The sequence below is a fragment of the Sesamum indicum genome, linkage group LG6, assembly GCF_026168435.1.
Source record: "Sesamum indicum cultivar Baizhima isolate 11 linkage group LG6, ASM2616843v1, whole genome shotgun sequence".
Taxonomy (NCBI): Eukaryota; Viridiplantae; Streptophyta; class Magnoliopsida; order Lamiales; family Pedaliaceae; genus Sesamum; species Sesamum indicum.
The window spans coordinates 1670859-1692507 of record NC_142662.1 but is presented as its reverse complement, the minus strand read 5'-3'; the positions used below and the strand labels follow the sequence as shown (position 1 = coordinate 1692507).

Here is a 21649-nt window from a genome sequence, read left to right as displayed (position 1 = left end):
ATTATTATAATAAGGATAAAGTACATAGTCGAAATAAAATTGGATTGATTAAGCAAGGGGTGCTATCTAATTTTTGGCTTAAAAGCGCTTTTTTTAGTCGTTTCAAAAGCAGAAGTTGGCATCCCAAATATTTCAAAAATACTTTTGAAAAGTGCTTTTTTAAAATTCGCGAACACTCCCATAGCATCGGGACCTAAAATTAAAACTTATGTAATAAAGAAAATAAAAATTCCATGTTTAATATCATCAAAATTGACCGGGGAATTAGGTGAAAAATGGTTTTCCCATATATAATCAACACGCAGAAAAGTTAAATTATGGGGAGTGATTTTGATGCACCTGAGATCATTGCTTCGCTCATCATAATCTCAATAATTTCTCTTAAACCAAAAAATTAATAAATAAAAAGGATAAATTATAATAGACCTTCTTGAAATTTATTATGATTATAAATACTGTTATTGAAAAATTACAACTACTTTCTTGAAATTAATAATCGTTTAACAAATACGTCTTTCGTGACAACATGTTGTAAGAGTATTTATAATATTTCAAATAAGTACTACTGCAGGCCATGGAATACAATAAGCACCAAGAATCATTGATGAACTCCTGTGAGGAAGGTGGACAGGCAGATCAAAACAAGGACGACGTAGGAGTAGGAATAGGATTAGGCTGTCTGTATGAGTGTGTGTTCTGTAAGAGAGGATTCAATACAGCACAAGCTTTGGGTGGGCACATGAACATCCATAGGAGAGACAGGTTCAGCAGCAACAAGCCACTCACTTCCACACATCCCATTAATAAACAACAACAAAATCACGACGGCGTCGGCCACCATCACACACCAGAGTCAACTTTTCATCATCATCATCATCTTGTGTACCGTGATATTCATCAGCCCAACACGAGCTTGTCAGCATTCTTTCCAGCATCCAGTTCCAGTACTACTGTACTTGGACCCGCATACAGAAGATATTTCCCTGATCAGCAGCACTGCGACGACGACGATGATCAGAAACAGCCTGAGAATAATCTAGTGGTCCCTGATCCTCAGGTTATGGTCGCAGGGTATTGGATGATTTAGAGGAGAAGAGGCAGGTTATCGTGAGTCAGGAACAGGAACTGGACTTGGAGCTTCGACTTGGCTATGATTCTTGAACCATTTTACTTAGTAGAGTAGAGTTCTATATATATATATATATGTATATGTATATTGCTGTCTTAATGATTTCTGTGTGGCTGAAACCATAAAAATTTGAAATCAAGAAAATGATCATTTTTTTTCATAGCAATATATGTTAACCTCTTTCATCCAATCATAATTTAACGATCATTATGGTTTTGTGTTTCTCTTTTTATCTTGTGTAACATTATCCTGGTTGATAGTTTATAATTTGTAATGGCAAAATTATATTTTTGGTTCTGTAACTATAGCCGTTAGTAGTTTTTATCCTATAACTTATTTCATTGTACATTTAATTTTTCTTATTTGTGACTAATTTAGTCATGAACATCTCACATTTGTTTTTTCAGGGATAAATTACATTCTCCTGAGATTTGATGTAATTATACGTAAGCTCTCTGTGGTTTTGAAAAATTACATCTAGCACCCTTGAAATTTGCTTTCGTCTAACAAATAAGTCCATTCGTTAGTCAAAATTCATTGAATTTGTTGATGTTAATAAAAAAAAACTGAATAAAAATTAATATCCACCCTCGATTGACTTATTGTAGGTCAGAATTTTTTTTTTAAAACTAAATTACCCTTATAACTGTGAAGATATACCCTCACATTGTTTAGATGACGATATATTTTTCTTGAATTTTTGAGTTAAACTTATAAGAGCTGATTGCAAAAGTAAATATTTTAATTATATAGAATACCATATCAAAAGAAAAGGCATTTTTTTATCTCATAAATGACGGTTATGGCACCGCAAGACCAATTTTATTGTTATGCTAATAATGCCCAAAGTTGATTTTTTTTGGTTGCTTGCTTTCTTCTTTCTTTTTTTCTTTTTTTGTTAATTTTTAGAAATATGATATATTGATTTATATATATTTATTTATTAATAATATATTTTAAGACATAAAAATATTATTTATTATATAAACACATAAATCACGTATTGTGACAACTAGTATACATATGATAGAGGGTTAAATTCTATTTTTAGTACAACACATTAGGGGGTGACATTATAAGGAAATTCAATTTTGGAGGGGGCAATTGAGAACATTAAATTTTTAATTCTTTTGCAATTTGAGAGCTATGTTCAGAGACTTCAAAAGTGAGAAATAATAATGTAACAGTTTTTTAGGGTTTTAGAATTGGATTTTGCTGACTAATCCTAAAAAAAATTATATCCTTGTAACATATAAAACCATCCCAGGCAAAATAAATAATAGAGTTATATATGAACTGAACTAAGTACCATGAAAAATGAGAATACTTTACCTGGGTCAAAATTGTACTGTTAAAAATATCAGTTTTATTTTTGGTACTATAATTTTTATAAGTTCAAATTTTGGTACCATTAAATTAAAAAATAAATATTTTTGGTCCCAACTTAACGGCATAGTCCATGTGCACGCTTAACGGCCGTAAAATCCCGTTAAGTCATGTGCGTAGAGGCTGTGGACCTCTAAAGACCAAACAACGGGCAAAAGTTGCTGAACTCCCTTTCACACCTCCAACAAAGGAATTTCCCCCTTTGAAAACCCTAACCTCAAAATTAGAATCCAAATTCAAAAATTAAGCAAAATGTCTGATTGAGAATCTGAATTCAAAAGCGGGGAGACTGGTTTTCGTGGTTGATTTGAAAAAATGGCGTTGATGCCCATCCTTCAACCCGCATCATTGGTGTCGGGTGGTGTGCTTGATTATGGTGAGTTTTTTTTTTCTTCTTCTAAACTTTTGTAAGATGTTGGGTTCTTAATTTTGTTGTACTTTGTGTGGTTTTGAAGTTGGTGTTGGTAATGTGGATTTTGAGGATGATTGAGTATGCTTTGTTTATTGTTTGAACTTTGAAGCATGCGATATGCAATGTGGTCCCTTACTATATAATGTTGAGTGTTTTTTTTGGTTTATTTGTTGGGTGTTGTTGAGAGAACATGCCAAATAAATTAAAAGATGAGTACCCTACATGTTGGGTGGACTGGAGAATCTTACCGTGCAATTGTTCCCCCCTCCCCCCCCACACTAATTTATTTATTTATGTCTGTTGATAGTTGACTGGTGCTATTATTTATATTCGTAGGTGAATATAAATTTTTTATCAGCTTACGAATTTATCATGGAGGTAAATTAATATTTCATCCGAAGCTGAGTATAGAGGGGGCATGAAAAGTGTGTTTGGCTTTATTGATAAGGACACTTTTTCAATGCTAGTACTTAACAAGTGTTGTGAACGGTTGGACTATTTGGGTATGAAAAAATACTTTAAAATTGATATGTTAAAAAAGTTTAGAGCATTATGCTTTGAAACATACATTTTTCAACTTATAGATGGCTATGGGAGTGAGATTAGAGTATACCTTGAAGCAGTTATGCCCCATAGTTGCTGCTGAAATTCAAGGGGGTGATAAGGGTAAGAACACTGCTGCCGAAGGTGATAAAGGTAAGAACATTGTACTCAGGGTGAGAAGGAAAAAAATACTGAGACTCAAGAAGAACCTGTGCTATACAATAGAGACAAAGGGAAATGTGTGGTAATAGAAGAGAGTGGGGATGGTGAAAGGGTTAATTGGGTTGATTGAGATAAGGATGATGAAGATATGAGAGAAACTGATGAATGGGTGGCTGCTTCTGAAGATGATTTGTTTGATGGAGATGAAATTGTTGATTATGATGAGGATGATAAGCCTGTTGATGAGAATGTAGACACGGATGCAGAGTGAGATGGTATATTGCATGATGCTTTTGAAGATGAGATGCGGTTTGACAGTGATGATCATACTGATGGTGATAGTCCAAATGAATTTGATAGTCAAAAGAACATTGATGATGATATTGTTGGGAAGGCGCTAGTTTTTTGTCCCGATGATAAACTTGATCCTAGATTTGCATTGGGAATGAAATTTAGTCATAGAAAGGATTTTTGAGAGTATTATCATGTTGACACTTTCTGCAAGGTATATGCATCAGCAATCATGCCTCTTGATGGATTAGAAATGTGGGAAAAAGCTGGTCACATTCGCCTGTGCCTCCGAATTTTGGGAGGAAAAAGGGGGGCTTGCAAGGGCAAGGCAATTGGAACTTGACGAGGTTCGAAAGGGCAAGAAACCTACAATTGCAATCCACAAATTGCTAAGGCAAAGAGGAAAAGGATATGCAAATTCTGTCATCAAGTAGGACACACTATAAAAGGTTGCAAGTGGAAGAAATTTGTTGAAGAATTCCCAATCGATGATGTGTTTGAGCGGACTGCAACAACTAAACATGTAACAACACCTGTGCAACAAGATGAGGTGATTGTGAATGAAGATTGCCCCCTTGTAAGCTAACTTGAAGTAGTTAGTCAACCTGAAGTTGATGGTTCTGTAAGTTTTTCATTATTTTCATTTGTTTACTATTAATATAAAGTTATGATATTTTATTTTTTCTAATATACAGAAGATGAAGAAATGTTGTTGTTCATATTTTATTTAACAGTTAATGTTGTTCATGTTTCTATTCTAATGTTGCTGTTAAGTTTCATAATTAAGTAGTTACTGTTAGTGTTGTTGTTTATGTTTCTATTCTAGTGTTGTTGTTAATGTTGTTCTTCATGTTTTTATTCTAGTGTTGCTATTAATATTGTTGTGACCATTATTGTTTTTACATGTAGTAATTCACAACCTACCAATCCCTAATACTTTTTTTCTTAAGGAAACTATGCCTCAAACAATGCATTTCCATGATGCTAATCCTAAACAACATATCCATCCTACATGAGTACCAACACCAGGTTTCATGACTACAAGGGTCAACATTAGGGCACCACCACCTATGGTTGGACACCTCCTGATTTTGTTTCTCGTCCCACACATGGTAAACAATTTCACATTAAATTTATATCTTGTTGTCATAATTCTATTTTGTATCTAATTAGCGTTAACCTGAATATGACAGGCCCTATTGGAGATATCATTATACAGGATGGCAAAAATATGTCACTTTATCAAACTTGCGCAGTGTAATGACATCTGAGAAGGCACAATCTAAGGATAAGGGAAAGAGAAAGATGTAGACAAAAAAGTAGAGAATTTTTGTATAGGTTAAAGTCTTTTGGCAGGTTTCAATTAGCGAAAAGTTATGCATTGCAATGCATATATTTTATTAAACTGAGTTTTGTCAAACTAGGTTTCAATCAGCTAAAATCATGTATTTGTAATCCATATATTTTACTTCATTACAGATTCTATCCTTTGTTTTCGAATGTATTGTATTACTTATTTTGCGCCACACATGACTTTATGGAACCAAGAAGGCTTATTTTTAGGTTTAATGATACCATGGAATAAAAAATACTTATTTTTGGATTTAGTGGTACCAAAACCCGAACCCGCAATAATTTTGGTACCAAAAATAAAATTAAGTTTTTTAATGGTACCAAAACGGGGTCTTGCTCTTTACTTTGGAAGGAGTATTTAATAAATTGATACTATTTCTATGATTTTAAATGGAAATAAACTTGAATTCAATATTAAAGAAAGTATTCTCTCAATTAGCACCAGTGGTCTAGTGGTAGAATAGTACCCTGCCACGGTACAGACCCGGGTTCGATTCTCGGCTGGTGCATTCTAATTTTGCAATATATTTTGACCCTGTTCTGTTTACATTAATTTTCTGGCGGTCATTCTCCAAGAATGAGGATTTGAGAGCTGGTAATTGGAACAGCGAAAGCTGGATTGTTAATCTGTCTCAGTGTCCAATCCAGAGACATTCTTGTCTTCAACAGATACTGCTTGCACGTAGAGAGGTGGTGTGTGTGATGCAATTTGAGTATGATGATGACGATTGAAGTCATGCCCATACTCTTGAGTGATGAAAGTGAAATGGGAAGTGAAATGTAGTACGTAGAGCATGTGGGTGATGAGGTTGGTTTCTTGGATTGGAAACTGCCATTTTCCTTTGTTTTTGCTGACGGACGCCTTCCACAATCATCCCATTTCATTTTCCTTCTCTCAATCTCATTTCTGATGATGCAAATTGCAATAATGCCTAATGCTGCCACCTTTGCTCTTGTGGATGTGGATTCCTCTCCACCACCCTTCCCTATTTAACACCACCCACTCCCTACTGCAATATTATATTTATATATGTAATAATCACCTTACTTGTTCGTTGCACCAGATATTTATATGCAGCAGTAATTACTAGCGGAATGGCGGTTTTAGAACAAAGCCCAAAAAGGAGTTTAGGTTCAAGAAGACAACGGGCATAATTCAAGTCTCTCATTAATGCAACAATTAACGATCAATCACTGTAGAAACTTGCATTAAGTTCCACTACAATTGCGCCAAATTTGACCCTAATTAATAAAAGTCTATCGATCTTTTTTCTTTTTTAATCATCAATTGGAAATGATACATGGTAGTGTTTCTACAAATAAAGTACTAAGACTTACTGAAACTTAGAACGACACAGAAATATACATTAATCTTAATTAGATTATTACAAAACCTGCAAGAAATAATTAGTTCATTCCAATTTATGTGAGTGATGAGCTCAACTCAAATTCAATGCAGTTGTTGCTTCCCACTGGTGAGCTTAATACAACGTTGGTGTCATGAAACCTTCTTTTGTCTCATTGAATAAATAGAGTCATTTTACACGAGGACTCCCAAGTCAATACCTCAATTACTTTCCTCTTTATTGAGCTGATGAGAAAGAAAAAGAGGAAAAAAAAGACACTGATTTCATGACCATTTGGTACCCCCAATTTCCATTAATATATCTTGCGACCCCAATGCAAAAAGTACCACTTTTTTCCTACACCCCATCTCCAAAGTCAAACCATTCATAACTCACCTTTACCTTTCATTACAATATTTGATGATCAACTCTATAAACTAGTTTCTTGGACAAACTTAAACAATGTAAGAAATTGGGCAGCACCCACTTCTTGAAAAGGCCAAGAATTGATTAATATTATATTGTCCAAATAAAGTTTAAATTCATTGAACGTTGCTTCATTATCATCATGATCATTTCACTACTAATTAATCACCATATAATTAAAAACCCTAATATGCATTTTTTTAAGAATCCTTCACCAATACGTGTCTATATTCTTACATAGAAAAAAAAACATTTTCCAGAAAGCAAACAAACAAATTTGCAGCAGTTCCCAGGTGCGGCGTTCGGCGGAAAAAAACTATTTTTTTTGGACAATCAAACTCATCTACACTAATATATGTGATGTAAAAATGTGATTCAAGACATATAAATATAGTCATTTCTCCTTCAATCTGAGTCATATGAAGTGGTCTAAAGCTCTTACAACCATTAAAGAAATACACCCACATTGCATAAGCCATTAATAAATGTCTCCTTAGAACCATACACACAGACCTTCCATGTCCCCCCATTCTTACCCCATTATAAGCTGCAAGAACCCGGCCCAGCTTCATATCTGCACCATTTTCTAGTACCCCCGTGTGCCTGATCAGTTTAATTTCTTGATTCTCTTTCTTGCCAAAGTACTTATAACATCTCTTTTAAACTACTCTCTGCTAGCTGTCTTTTTATTACATCAATAATTTAGTTATGGCAACCGGGGCGGGCTCTCCCTGCGGCGCATGCAAATTTCTCCGCCGGAAATGCGCGGCGGATTGTGTGTTCGCGCCCTACTTTTGCTCGGAGCAGGGCCCGGCTAGGTTTGCAGCCATTCACAAGGTGTTCGGAGCTAGCAACGTTTCCAAGCTGTTGTTGCATGTGCCTGTGCCTGATCGGTGTGAAGCGGTTGTCACCATTGCTTATGAGGCTCAGGCTAGGATTAGAGACCCCGTCTATGGCTGCGTCGCTCATATTTTCGCCTTGCAACAGCAGGTAAACGTTGTTGGGGTTTGTTTTCTTGATCTTTCCTATGATGTTTCAGTTCCTGTGTGTAATTAGTTGGGACATTGCACGACAGAATTAGGAACATATATGTGCGAACATTAACCAGAACAAAAATCCAAAAATAGAACACGAAAAACTTTTACTTCTTCATTACATGACTTCAACAAACTGCCCCTCCCCTACCGATCTATACATAATTAATAACATCTTCCGCTAACGTAATTAAAGTTAAAATTTATCCAGAATGTGCTGGTTGTAAAGTGTAATATCGGGTCAGACTACGCACGCTGACAGTGTCTACATATCCGCATCATCTTACATTATAGGTCGAGTAGGGATCATAAATTATTACACCACAGCTTGTCTTGAAAGTGAGATCATAGATATTTACTATTATGGTTTCTGAATTCGGGTCAGGTGGCGTATCTTCAAGCGCAGCTGATGCAGGTGAAGGCTCAGCTGGCACAAACCCTGATGGATCAATCATCAAGGAACGCAGAAAATCTATGGCCAGGGAGTTTGGGTCCAGGACCGACTGGACCATCACCATTTCCAGGTTCTTTCCCAGATCATATGAACTATTCCAACATCTCACCCCAGAGTTCACTCGACTCCGTCGAACACCACAGCGATGGAATTCATCAAGGCATGCAAGAAACAGACAGTAGAGACGACTTACTCACATTTCAGGCCTACAGCAGGAAGAGACCTTCACAGACAGACCTGAGTGAGCTGCATATATATAATTAGACATCCTTAAAAAAAGTCTTTCAATACCAATAATTCTTCCTTTGTCCAGGTTATAAAAACATTTTTGTTCCCATTACTTCCGATAGATTTCCGGCTTCGACAATTAGGGAAAATTTTAATTTTCATCCGCCTTTTACAATTCTTTTTCTTTTTTTTTTGGTAATTTTGGTCTTAATTCTAAGATTTTGTACATGATTAAGGATGAAAATGTCTTGAATTTGCTAAAAAGATAGTCAGAAAAGTGCATGTGAAAAGTTTAATTGGGTCCACTTTTCTACAATTTTAACAAATTCTACTCATTTTTGTCCTCAATATACAAAATGTTAAATTCATAGGATAATAAATTGCTCCATTTTATACTTACAGGGCCAAAATTATGATTGTCCGCAAAATTCTTATTCAAATTAAATTAATTAATAAGATGACAAATAAAACTAATCAAATTGGGTTCGAAATATGAAGTTAGATATCACAAAATACATGAAGTTTAATTGCATTTACTATCTTGTACATATAAGGTAGTGAAAAGGATTTAGTTTATTAAAAGATAAAAAAGCCCTTCATTAAGGGTAAAAGAGACATTTCGCAGAGGATTCGCGCATAGTCTGGCGGGTTGGGTCGCGGGGACCCGACCTGCGGATCGACCGAAAGCTAATGATGGCTACACACCGCACGATTGGAGTTAGGAAGCCTCGAATCATGACATGTGGCTATATTTACAGTGTCAAAATTGACTCTATAAATACCGCAGATTTGATTCAATTGAGGTAATTGACATTTATTACATTGACTATTTAACTTCAGATCGCATATTTCTATCTCGATCACCAGTGGTAACTTGGGTGTCGGAGGATCTTCATTGGGACGAACCCGACTAGTCTTACGGCCCTGACCTACCTGTTCTATCCTCAGGCCCTATCACAGATTTGGGGAAGTGACATGGCCAGGTCAAACTCGTTGATCGAGGTCGCACATTCGAGCCGAATCAGTACATCACATAGTTACATATAAAGACCCTATATATAGGGGCGAAAATTAATACCATGAAATTAAATATTTTAGCAATTAACTCCGACCGCTGAATTTTATAAAAATAATCGAGTTTTGCTAACATGTACAATTTAAGAATTTTTTAAATTGAGAGAATTACTGACTGGGCGTAATTTTAAAACTCCATGCCACAAAACGTTGTCTTGGTGGAAAAAATATACATATAATTATAAAATTATTATATAATATAAGTTACAAAATTAATCCCTTCCCTTCCGTCACCCAATTTATTTTAAAATTATAGTTATTTATAAAATAATGATTTATATTTTTAAATTTATAATTATTTTATAAATAATAATTTTATTTTTTATAATTTTAATAATTTTTTTTGTGTCAATAATCTATTTAAGTTAATTTTCTTTTTTCTTTACACTAATCTATTGGGTTATATATATAATATTATTCTAACTTATAGTATATTTCAAAGTTTATAAGATTATTTATTATATTCACGGGAGGTCAATTAGTGCCCTAACAACTAGTAATAAATATAAATTAAAAATTTATTTTTACGCAATTTGAGTTTTTTCTTTTTTCTTATGTAAGTGTTTATGTGGCAGAAGAGGAAAGAGTTTCTTTTTCCATGTCATTGCTTATGCGGCAGAGAATTTTTTCCTATAAGTGATTATGTGGCAAAAAAAATTAAAAAAATATCCACCTCAATAACTTTCGGTCATTTTTAAAATTTCGTTGATCGAAGTTTGATAATTTAAAAAAGAAAAATTAAATCTAGGTATCATTCATCTCTATATTTGGCGTTAATTTGCGACCCTCTTATATACGGTAGTAATTAAATGTAATTAAGCCAACTACTTGAAATTAAAAATATAAATCTGACTTACAAAATTATCTTGGAAACTAGGAAAAAAAAATAATTCATGAAAAGATGATTAAATATTACAAGCAAGAGATGAAAAAATCCTTAAATTTTGGTAAATGATGAGGAACAAGAATATGGTTGTGTGTTTGATTGCAGGCAATAATGATACTGATCTGGTGGTCCTTGACTTTTTTCACTTAGGGATTGGCAAAAAGGGTAAAATGAATCATTCTTGTTGAAGCAATTGCACACGCTTGAAATTAGTATATGATCTTTGTGCTACCTAAGTGGGCTCAAATTTGTCTAGGGTTTATGGTCTAATCATGAGTAGGTTTACCTAATTTCGCTACTCTATTTCAATTTTAATATCTGATTAGGACAACCTTTGTACTCATATATACAGACCAAATGTTCCCTTAATTGACTGCACTCTGCCTCACGCTTATTTTCAAGTCATCAGCTCAAATTAATTGCATCATCATAAGAAAACATTACATTCCTAATTACTTGTCCAAATTTGTACAATATTTATATATACGTACAATCAAATAGGTGATGAATTATTAGTTGAAACGTCCTTCGATCGAGTTTCTTAGTATTTTTTGGAGCATAAGATGACAAAAAGGGAGCCACACACACACTCATATATATATTTGATATCATTTTCTTGAAAATTAATATATAAATCTCTATATATTTCTTATGATAATGGAGATCTAAATGAGGTCTCCTGTAATTTATGTCGGTGACAGTATTGATCTTGCACGAATTGATATTAAATAATTCTAAAATTTTGGCAATTTTGGTCCTGTTTTGTCGGAAAGCCCCAATTTTAAAAGTTATTTGCACAACAGGTTTTTTTTTTTCAGCCAAAAGGGACTGAAATTGCCAATTTTTTAAAACTATAGGACTAAATGAGGATTAAAATTGTCTACATGAATTACAGGATGAAAATGGTAAGTTTTTTGTTCGTTTAGTCCATTTATTTAGTACTGCCCTCAGTACACACTATGTCGGGGTATGTTTATCTACAATGTCGTGTTTTTTTTTTTAATGATCTACTGTTCAAAACTATCCTCGCCAAATCCCTTATTGGGACATCTTAAATCTTGAAAATTATATTTTTAATGCTCTAATTTTCAATTAAAATTAAGGTGTTATTAATTTATTTTCTATAAGAAGAGTATAAAATAATGAAATTTGAATGTTGAATGCTATTAATTTTTTGGGATAGTTGAATGTTTGCAGGACCCCAACATTAATTAAAGTTACAATATAAATTTTAAAGTGGTTCCTTTCGACTATTTATTTTACTAGGTTGTGAATAATAATGGCCTAAAAGCTTAATTTGAAAAGGAAAAGTTCCAACCCAAAAGTTGAAACGGACAATTAATTAATTAATGAACTTGTTAATTAGCATTACAATAAATACTGTAAAAAAATAAAAAAAAATTCACCTAATTACGAAAACCTCTTATTATTTGAAAATTTATAATATCTTTCTCAAATAAAAAATAATTATATATAACTCATAAATGATGAGGTGGATATTAATATTACTTTACTGTTGCCGACTTCTTCTTTTTTTTTTTAAATATATATATTTGAAAAAATATAACAAAAACAAATTGAGGATATTTGAAATAATTAAATAATCCACAAAACATATTAGTCTATAAAAATACTTTAAAAATATATAAAATTATAATTCATAATTTAAAAGGGTATTTTTGTCAATTTACTGTAAAAATTGAATGAAAACCTAATAAAAACTAAAGGAATGGCTCAATGTTAGGTGAATGTTAAAACCATTAGGATATTTATCATTTTTTAACTAACGAGGAGATATTTGTAAATATCAAACTTCAGGAGAAATAATTATAATTTATCTAATAAATATTAATTAATTACTGCCATTACTATTTTTTATAATTATGATCTTTTTTGACTTTTTTCTTTTTTGGGTAGCGTATAAGAAAATACATTTTGATTTATATACGGGCTTTAAATTTCTTTTTTTATTACAATCGGGGTGGAAAATTTGGGATTAAACCCAGAATATTTCTTTCGTTGAGGAGAGATGATGGCAACTCAACAAAATATTGAGAGGATAGAGGCTTCAAATTTTCTGAAGTAATTAAATAATAATACATATGGGTACTTACTCCTCTTTATTTAATAAAAAAATAATTTTAATTATAAATAAGAATTAATATTGTATTATTTAGAATAATCTGTGGGCCTCTGGCATGGGCCTTTTAGATGTCCATTACAGTGTGACTATTGGGCTTGCTTATGTTCAGCCCACCTACCCCACTTCTTGGGTGGATATGCGACTGTATCAAGTGTGTGTTTGTACAAATTAAAATATATATGGAAAAAGTATTATTTTAGTTCGTTAAGTATGCCTAATTTTAATTTTAATCCGATAATTATGTCCATTTTTATTTAGGTCCAGTAACTTACGAAATTGCTTACTTTTAGTCTTTTGGCAGATTTTTGGACAATTTTACCCCTATGCAACTTTTGAAAGGCAGTTTTAGTCCATATGCATTCATAGGGTAAAATTGTCCAAAAATATGCCAGACTAAAAGTAAGCAATTTCGTAAGTTGTTGGACCTAAACAAAAATGGACATAGTTATCGAACTAAAATTAAAATTAGGCATATTTAGCGGACTAAAATAATACTTTTCCCAATATATATAAATAAATTTATAGAAATGATATATATAATAGTAATTAACGGAATCTGATTAGTGTTAATATAGCTTAGTCTCCATTTAAGCCTGCAATATTGATCAGGTCAAACTTGTGCTTTTTAATACAAACGTAGTATTTTAAATTATTTCCTTTGACCTCTTTTAATAATTTATTTTGAAATTAAATTTTATTAAATAAAAAATGATGATATGAACAAGAAAACAGCTAGTAAGGTAGCTAAGTTGGTGAAATTAGGGGATCAGATCGATCAGTATAATAATAGTTAGTGGCAATCAGGTTTAATTAATTAGTGTTTTTTAATTGCGTCTAAGGGTTAGGTCTTATAAGTAGCAGGCATTGAAAAGAGTAAATTAAACAGAAATCAATATATAAATATAATTATTAAAATATGCAATTATCCTAGTACTAATTCAAGCTTACATATATTTTGGTCATGTAATTTTTGCGTTTTCTTATTTTTATCCTTTATTTCTTTGGAGTTGCAAATTAAATAGTCCCTGTAAATTTTTTATGTTTAGCGATTTTGGTCCTTTCGATGTCGAATTTTGTAAAAGTTGCCAGAATAAATTATGTGCCGCTTTTTTATCATTTATCTTTTTAGGGGTTGCAAAATAGTCGTGTAATTTTTTGATATTTCACAATTTTGATCATTTCAGTGCTGGATTTTGCAAAAGTTGTCAGAATGAATCATGTGCCATGTAATTTTATTTTATTTTTTTTGTCTATATTTGCAAAAGTGAACCGATTAGAATAAAAATTCCAGTTTAAATAAATAATGTGAGGCGGACATAATTTATGCAGACAACTTTTATAAAATCCGGCACCAGAAGGATCAAAATTGCAAAATGTTGAAAAGTTATAGAACTCTTTTATAATCCAAAAAAGATAGGAAAAAAAAAATACCTGAGTGTCAAAATTATAGGATAAAAATATATTTAAAACCTAGTTAATTATATATCCAGGGCTACAGACTATGTATGGTGTAATCTAGAAAATTACAATCATTGGATGGATGAATATAGGTTTCTGACATGAGCAGAATATTTCTAGGGTTTCCACAGCCTGCTGAAGAAACTCTTGTCCTAAAATCTGCATATAATATAAACTAAATAACAAAAATTGGCAGAGAATTAATTATAATCTCATCGATCGCTGCCCATGAGCGAGACGTCATATCCGACTGAGGATCAAACCCTAATTTAATTAATTAATTTTCCCTTGTGAATACTGAATATATCTGAAGGGCAGTGATTGGAGATCATGATCATGATCTCCATCTTCTTCTTGATCAAATGGCCAGTGCGTGTAGTTTAATTGCATTTCATGTGGCGAATCCGTGCTTCCAAACAAGGTGTTTTCCTCCGTATTTCCACACTTGACAGAGTTAGGGTTCGGAGTGATGATTCTGCTGTCAGAATGGATTGGCATGCTTCCGATGTTGTTGTTGTTCAAACACGTATCCCATTGGGACATTTCGACATGATTCTGGCACCAATTACGAACAGTATCCTGTGGGAAACAATAATAATTAGAAGGGCTTTCGGCGTAGGGTTTGTGGTGATTAGGGTTTCCTGCAGTAGTAGTACTGCTGGAGCTGTTCATAATGATGAGTTCATGAGCTGCAGCTTGCTCCTTGAGTGCAGCCAATTGAGCTTGCAAATTCACAACGTGATGATCATGAACATCATCAATATATAATTACACTCAAATGTGTGTATGTGAAAGAGAGAGAGAAGGGAAATATTTTCTTGATCAAAGTTAGTTACCTGTTGTTGGAGGGCAAAAATACGCGAAATGCAACCATAAATGGGATCTTGAAGCCTGGCCTGAGCTTGGTATGAGACGGTGACTGCTGCTTGGCAGCGATCGCTCATCGGGAGGTGAGCAAGGAGCTTGGCGACGTTGCTCGCCCCGAACACCCTGTGGATGGCTGCAAAATGAGCAGCAGCTTCTTCATAGCTGAAATAAGGTGCAAATACACAACCCTTAACACATTTCCTTCTCAAGAACTTGCAGACACCACAGGGGGAATTACCACATCCCCTCATTTTCACTATATCCTCTCTTAATTTCTTCAATGTCTTAATTAAATTGTAATTAATTATAATTTAATTTCTGTGTTTAGTTGCAAGCATTGTTATGATCATACACCCCCCCCCCCCAAATATGCTAATATATCTAATTTGGCCCTCTGACTACGTCCTAACTTGACCACAGCTAAAAACCATGGCACTAATGATTAACTTGTGCCGCACAAATTTGAGTTTTAGCATTACTCTTGTTTGACCGTGATTAATTGTATTGATTTACCATGATTTTATAACTAAATTCAATTATAGTGTAGCGAAAAATTGAATTTTTGGCAGTGTGCACTGTCCCGATTGGAACCATTGTATCTTAGATAGTGCTTAAATGTGAGGTCTCACGAACTATTTTAAGGACACGTCCCACTAGAAGTATAGGCATTTATCTTGATCACATTATGCCAATTTATCATATTTTGTTTCATTGTTATTAATTATAGTAATGGATGGATCGAATATTAATGTATGGTTCAATTTATTGAGATACTAACGTAATCATATAATTACAATTTCAAAAAAGAATGGCCCGATTGGAGAAATTAATTACTGCACATAACAATTTCAAAAGGGTTTTTAAATTGAATTTTTATTTTTTTTCCAACTGCAACTCTTATATTATTAATTTATTTATTATTTTTTGGGAAATGAAAAAAGATAAAAATAAAAGAGTGAAAGAAAGGTCGTGTTTGATTGAAATAAATCAGAAAATGAGATGATCGTGACATAATGCCAGTCCGCGACTGGTCAAGCAGAAAGTGGGGTTTAATTTTGACCCTTTCAATGTAGAAGGAACAAACAAACACATTATTAAACATTGTCATTATCTTCTTTTCATTAGTTTAGTAATATTAATTAATAATATTTAATGTATTACTATATGTTATTTGTTGTCTTAGGACGTAATTATCCGGAAGTGAGAGGGGCATGATGTAGTTTGAAGAGGAGGCAAATCTTCCAACCCTAAACCTTAAAAATGGGGATTGATAAAGAAAGTTAATTCTAAAACCTGATAACTCAAGTGTAAAATTATTCAACCTATCTTATAAAATGATTGTGAGATTATCAAATTCTATAAATTTGTTTGGTGAAATTTTCACATAACAAAGCTTACAAAATTGATGATAAAAATTTATAAACTCTTTCGGAAAAAGTTCGAGGTTCCTAACTTATTTTTAAAGGTGTATCAGTTATTTTATTAGTTCTGATTATATTAGTTACAAAATTATCATTATCAATATTTTTTTTTCTGGATAAATATAAATTTCATTAAGATAAAAAGACAATACTATGTGAGGTGCAACAATACAATCCTATATATATCAATTAGCTAGCTAGGCTAGCCAGCAGTGTCATCAACCCCATAATTTTATTTTATCCAAACACTTTAATATTATGTTTCTAAAATAAAATTTAACATTTGATAAGCTCAAAAAATTTAAATATACATTACAAAATGTATGAGTTTACATGATTTTTTAAATAATTTTAGTGAACACCCTGTAAGTCTCTTTCTTGGATGATATAAAACCTAGGGCAGGTGTGACTAATTACAGCTAATAATCGCCTATCAACATCCATCTGTGCAGGGATTAGTGGCTAATCCATATAACTACATCAATGATTAGCATCAACAGTGAACATGCTGCTACCAGTTACCGTACAGCTCATCAACTATGGAAGATCACCTCATCCCCAAAACAAGATACAGCATACTTATGAACGTAACAACATTATCACAAAGGAATCAAAAAGTTTCAGTTGAAAAGATGATATATTGTACAACATCAGAAGGTATGACAAAAAATATTAAGTTGATTAATTAATATTTCTGTCGTCAGCAGAACTAGGCAAACCTTTAAGTACATCCCTAAGAGCATAGTAATGGCTATCACATTTGTGGTCCGAAATTATGTTGCTCGAAAGTAGTATCTTCTGGAAATGTTCACTTGGCTGTCTCCTCAGCAGTGTGAAATATTCAGTGTGTTTGTGGTGGCTGTCAGCATCCACATTCCTCTTTAAATAATAGAGTCTCCCTGGTACAAACAAGTCCTCAGCTACTTTATCAGTAGGTTTTTCGAGTTTTTCTTGATCAGAGATGGGGCTGGGGCTGGGGGGATTGTGAGTTTGAATGAAATTTGGAACTGTGGAAACTTCCTTCTTCATGGGCATATCTGCAAAATTGTATACCAAATTCAAAATACACGATCCATGCATGCACCAAACTGTGTTTATTGCCAACATGTTAGATGGTTCTGAACTATAATCAGTTTGGGATTGTAACCCATAAAGGTTTACTTCCTTTTCATATATTTTATAAGTGAAAAACCCAGCTCTACAAGGATGCAAAGATTACCAGAATGTTTTGTCTGTCCTCTGAACTTGGCATAGTCTGCAAGTTTTCGTGCTACATCTTGTACAGATGATACAACTTGCTTTGCATTGGTAACCAGATCTATGACACCTTTCCAATCTTCTCTGCTAAGAACACTTACCCTGCCAACAGCAAAGCAGAAGGTCGCCAGCCTTTTTCATCAGCAACATTTTAGCATCTTCCGTTATTAGCAATAAACACAAGACGAGTAAGTTCAGAATTTCAATTGTAATCAGATTGATCACGTCAAACAGTAATAATAAAGAACCATTTTCATTTTTATAGCGGGGAGAGAACATGTCGCACATGGCCAGATGTAAATGGCAAGTGGACTACTGATATGGTTAAAATTGCAAGTTGCATGGAGAAAAGACCATTTTGCACTTTCATCCATCAACTACTTGAAACTGATTAGCAGGAAAAAAAAAGGAAAAACACCTGCAGCTCGTATGGGAAAATGAAGTGGTGGGGACATTGGGGAGAAGAAACCTAGTATCTGGGCCAAGAAGTTTTCATCCAGATACTATTGAATGAAAGAAAGTACTTACGGTAAATTGCAGGCTTCGACATGTAAAGTTTAGTTTTCCATCATTCTATTAATTAATTTGCAGAGCTCATATTACAAGCTGGGACTCACTTACCAATCAGTTTCAACAATTTCATTCCTCAATCTTGTTAAAGAAGCAACGCTTAGTCTTGGGATTATATCGTCCTGCATTAATAAACTAAGCTGTTACATTGTGAAATTCGGGATCTAAGCAACACGTGTTCTAAACAGATAACTGATGGAATCAGCAGAGGCATTCGAGTGAAGAAATAAAAAAGATACAATCAGTCAGACCTGCATCACCACCGTGGTCACAAAATCGGAACAACTTTCAGCAAGTTCCTTGGAGACACAAGGAGGCGTGGCATATCCAACTGCTGTAATTATATCAGGGCTGAACCCAAGCTCCCTCGATGACTTCTTACGAAGCATAATTGCAAGCAGGGAAGCTGTTGCACCTCCAAGGGAATGACCGACAAGCCTCAATCTAAAATCCTGTTGATCAATTAGTCTCAAAACAACTGTAAAACTCTTAACATGATCTAACAAGAAAAGAGAGGTAAAGAAATATGGTTACACCACCTTGTGTTTCTCTAGGCACTTCCTGATGGTATCTATCTCATGATTGAGAAACCAACGAGCAGACTCAGCTGTGCCAAAGTGGGTTGAATAACCTTCAAATGTGATCTCTTCATGGCCAGAAGATATAATGTCGGTAATTAGGTCATAGACAGTGTGAGTTCCACGAATACCAAGAATGACAAGTTTCTTCCGCTTGTCAATTCCTATGTAATACCCAGGTCTCAACACACTAGAATGCTTTATAAACTTCACAACATCTTTCTCTCGGAGCATGCTATTCCTTGCCAAACCAGTTGCGCTATCTTTATAAGCACCCTTTGCTAATTCAATATGGTATATGAGATCCTGAACCTAAATTACCAAAATAATTATTAAAAAATCTACGTCATGTGACAAAGCAGCAAGATTTACTCGCTGCAGGTAGGATATTTGCTTCTAAGATAATAAATTTTCACTAAAAAGAAAAGGGTTAGATAATTACAATAGACTCTGAGCAGATAAGTTCACCCTTCACATCCTCCACAGCACTTGTGGATGCTTGCTGAAGATACACGAGATACAAGCCAATAGTAAGATCACTCAAACTCCAATCCTGAACACCAAGCTTACTCCTTTGTATACTAGAAAAAATTTCGGCAAGAGATCTATCTGTAGGTGGTGGTTTGTTTTCAGTTCCATCTCCTGTGCAACAAACACTTAGGTTCTTTTTCCATCTTATGAAATTTGAATAAAAATCAATCCGTTAAATCTATAATACTCCTAAAAAAATCAAGTGCAGGAAGAAGAAAACCTAGAGCTTATTTTCGATTCCTAATGCCACTTTCCCGTCTATAATAATGTCTTCCAAATCATCTAGTAAGCCAACTCCCACCTCCACCCCCACCATCACCAAAGAACCTGGTTTTGGAGTTGCTGATAACCATGTACTGCCTAATTCGTATCCAGCTTCCAAGCATTAAACTGGAATTACATGATTTCCGTATTCAAAATGATACATAGACTCCATTAGAAAGCTCATGATAGCAAAATCTCAACTTTGGATCAAAACCGAAATTGGAAACAGTCTATGGTAGCAAAATCACAACACCGAATCAACAATACAGAAAAATCATCCAAAATCAGGTAAAACCAAACCTGTTGGAAGAGCCCACTTGTACAACTGCAAAGCCTGTTCAAGAGCTTTACCAAGCCAAGCAATTTCAGGCTTCCATTTATTATTATAGCTGCTCAAATCATTCTCCTCCGGACTGTAACTCCTCATCTCCGAATCATAAATTGTGGGCTTATTTTCCAACTTATCGCAACTTTTCTTCCCTTTCAATTCATCATCATCTGCCTTCGACCACTGAAAGCGCTTTAGAACATTGTAAGCGTATTCCCTGAATGAATCCTCCTTCTTCAATAATCTCAAGCTTCTACTGAAATCTGCAAGAGCAAACACAGCTCAGTTACATGTTCATAATCGTGAATTCAGAAGCAGAACACGACAGACCCATACCATTGAAGAATTGTTTAATGGGTACTCTAGACATATCGCGGTGTATCGATTGATTGATGAAATATGGTATAGCAGAGTAGGATAATGGTGGGGGATGGTGACGGTTAAGAGCGTACCGTACACCTCAAGAGTCGGTTTCTGCGCAAGTTAGTTTTGTTTCACCGTCCCGCGGTGGGGGAGGGTAGGAATGAAAATACTTCAACAATACTAGGGTATCATAGTCTTTTGACACAATCAATAAACCTATCTTTGGGTTCGTGGACCATTATGGTCCACAGCACGTGAAGATTAATGGGCTTTCTATCCTGGCCCAATAACCAACTGGGCTTGGCCTAAACGTCTACTGCAAGCCCAAGTACTATAACTAAGTGTCAAGGGCTTTAAATTTTAATTTAAGATACTTACACATTCCTCCCTGAAATTTAATGTTATTACACATAAATCTCTAATATTTAAAAAATTATATTTAATATCCCTAATTTTTGTTTTTGTCTAACAAAAAAAATCTCTTCATTAGTCAAAATTCACTAAATTAGCAAAAAAGTCAAATAAAAATTCATATTTACCCCCAGTTGACTTAATACGCACTTATTGTAGGTTAAATAAATCATTTTTCTTTTTACCAAAATACCCTTATTAGGGTGACAATATACCTCGTCACACACATCAACGGGTAAAGATGTGTGAGCGTAGTTTGATCAGAAAAAATTTATTTGACCTGTAATATGTCAATAATAAGTCAACCGTGGTTAAGTATAGATCTTCATTCAATTTCTTTTTTGTTAATATTAACAAATTTAGTGAATTTTAACTAACAGATAGATTTATTTTTTGAAAAAAATAAAATAAAAATACTAAATATATTTGCATTTCTGTTTTCGTCCAAGAAATTAAAATCAAGATATCATTTACTAATTTACATAAACAAATGATACTATCCATGTTGAAGTTGAGTTGAGCTAAAAAGAAATGAAAAGAACAATTTCGTAAACCATCATAATTCATAACATCAAATTAATGATTTATTAGTAAACGAGCAATAAAATTACCACAAATAATGAATATTTAATCTAATAAAGCAAACACAATATTACAAAATTCTATCACTATTATCTTAACTTTTATCATTTATTAATTTATATCACTTTAAACCCATCACACAAAGTAAACGA

At 33.7% G+C, this 21649-nt stretch overlaps 3 protein-coding genes and 1 non-coding gene across 6 annotated transcripts; 2 read left to right on the top strand and 2 right to left on the bottom strand.

Moving 5' to 3' along the window:
- The first annotated feature begins 5714 nt into the window (after window positions 1–5714).
- Window positions 5715–5785, top strand: TRNAG-GCC (transfer RNA glycine (anticodon GCC)). Its single transcript has one exon. It is a non-coding gene; the product is annotated as a tRNA-Gly (tRNA).
- A 1670-nt stretch (window positions 5786–7455) lies between these two features.
- Window positions 7456–8925, top strand: LOC105165639 (LOB domain-containing protein 16-like). Its single transcript, XM_011084715.3, has 2 exons — window positions 7456–8038; window positions 8468–8925. Exons 1-2 carry the CDS (start codon window positions 7757–7759, stop codon window positions 8798–8800), a joined length of 615 nt encoding a protein of 204 aa, XP_011083017.1. The 5' UTR covers window positions 7456–7756; the 3' UTR covers window positions 8801–8925.
- A 5673-nt stretch (window positions 8926–14598) lies between these two features.
- Window positions 14599–15443, bottom strand: LOC105165846 (uncharacterized). The gene is made up of 2 exons (XM_088882286.1): window positions 15185–15443; window positions 14599–15047 (listed from the first exon to the last, which is right to left on the bottom strand). Exons 1-2 carry the CDS (start codon window positions 15441–15443, stop codon window positions 14599–14601), a joined length of 708 nt encoding a protein of 235 aa, XP_088738412.1.
- A 1746-nt stretch (window positions 15444–17189) lies between these two features.
- LOC105165640 (alpha/beta-Hydrolases superfamily protein) lies at window positions 17190–20637 on the bottom strand. 3 transcript variants are annotated; one of them, XM_011084716.3, is made up of 8 exons: window positions 20478–20637; window positions 20114–20404; window positions 19461–19660; window positions 18980–19330; window positions 18692–18892; window positions 18492–18562; window positions 17833–17972; window positions 17190–17650 (listed from the first exon to the last, which is right to left on the bottom strand). In XM_011084716.3, exons 1-8 carry the CDS (start codon window positions 20509–20511, stop codon window positions 17295–17297), a joined length of 1644 nt encoding a protein of 547 aa, XP_011083018.1. In that variant the 5' UTR covers window positions 20512–20637; the 3' UTR covers window positions 17190–17294. The 3 variants fall into 3 exon arrangements, with proteins under 3 accessions (XP_011083018.1, XP_088737200.1, XP_011083019.1); XM_088881074.1 differs by having other exon boundaries at window positions 17190–17512; XM_011084717.3 differs by having other exon boundaries at window positions 19461–19657.
- Window positions 20638–21649: the final 1012 nt, after the last annotated feature.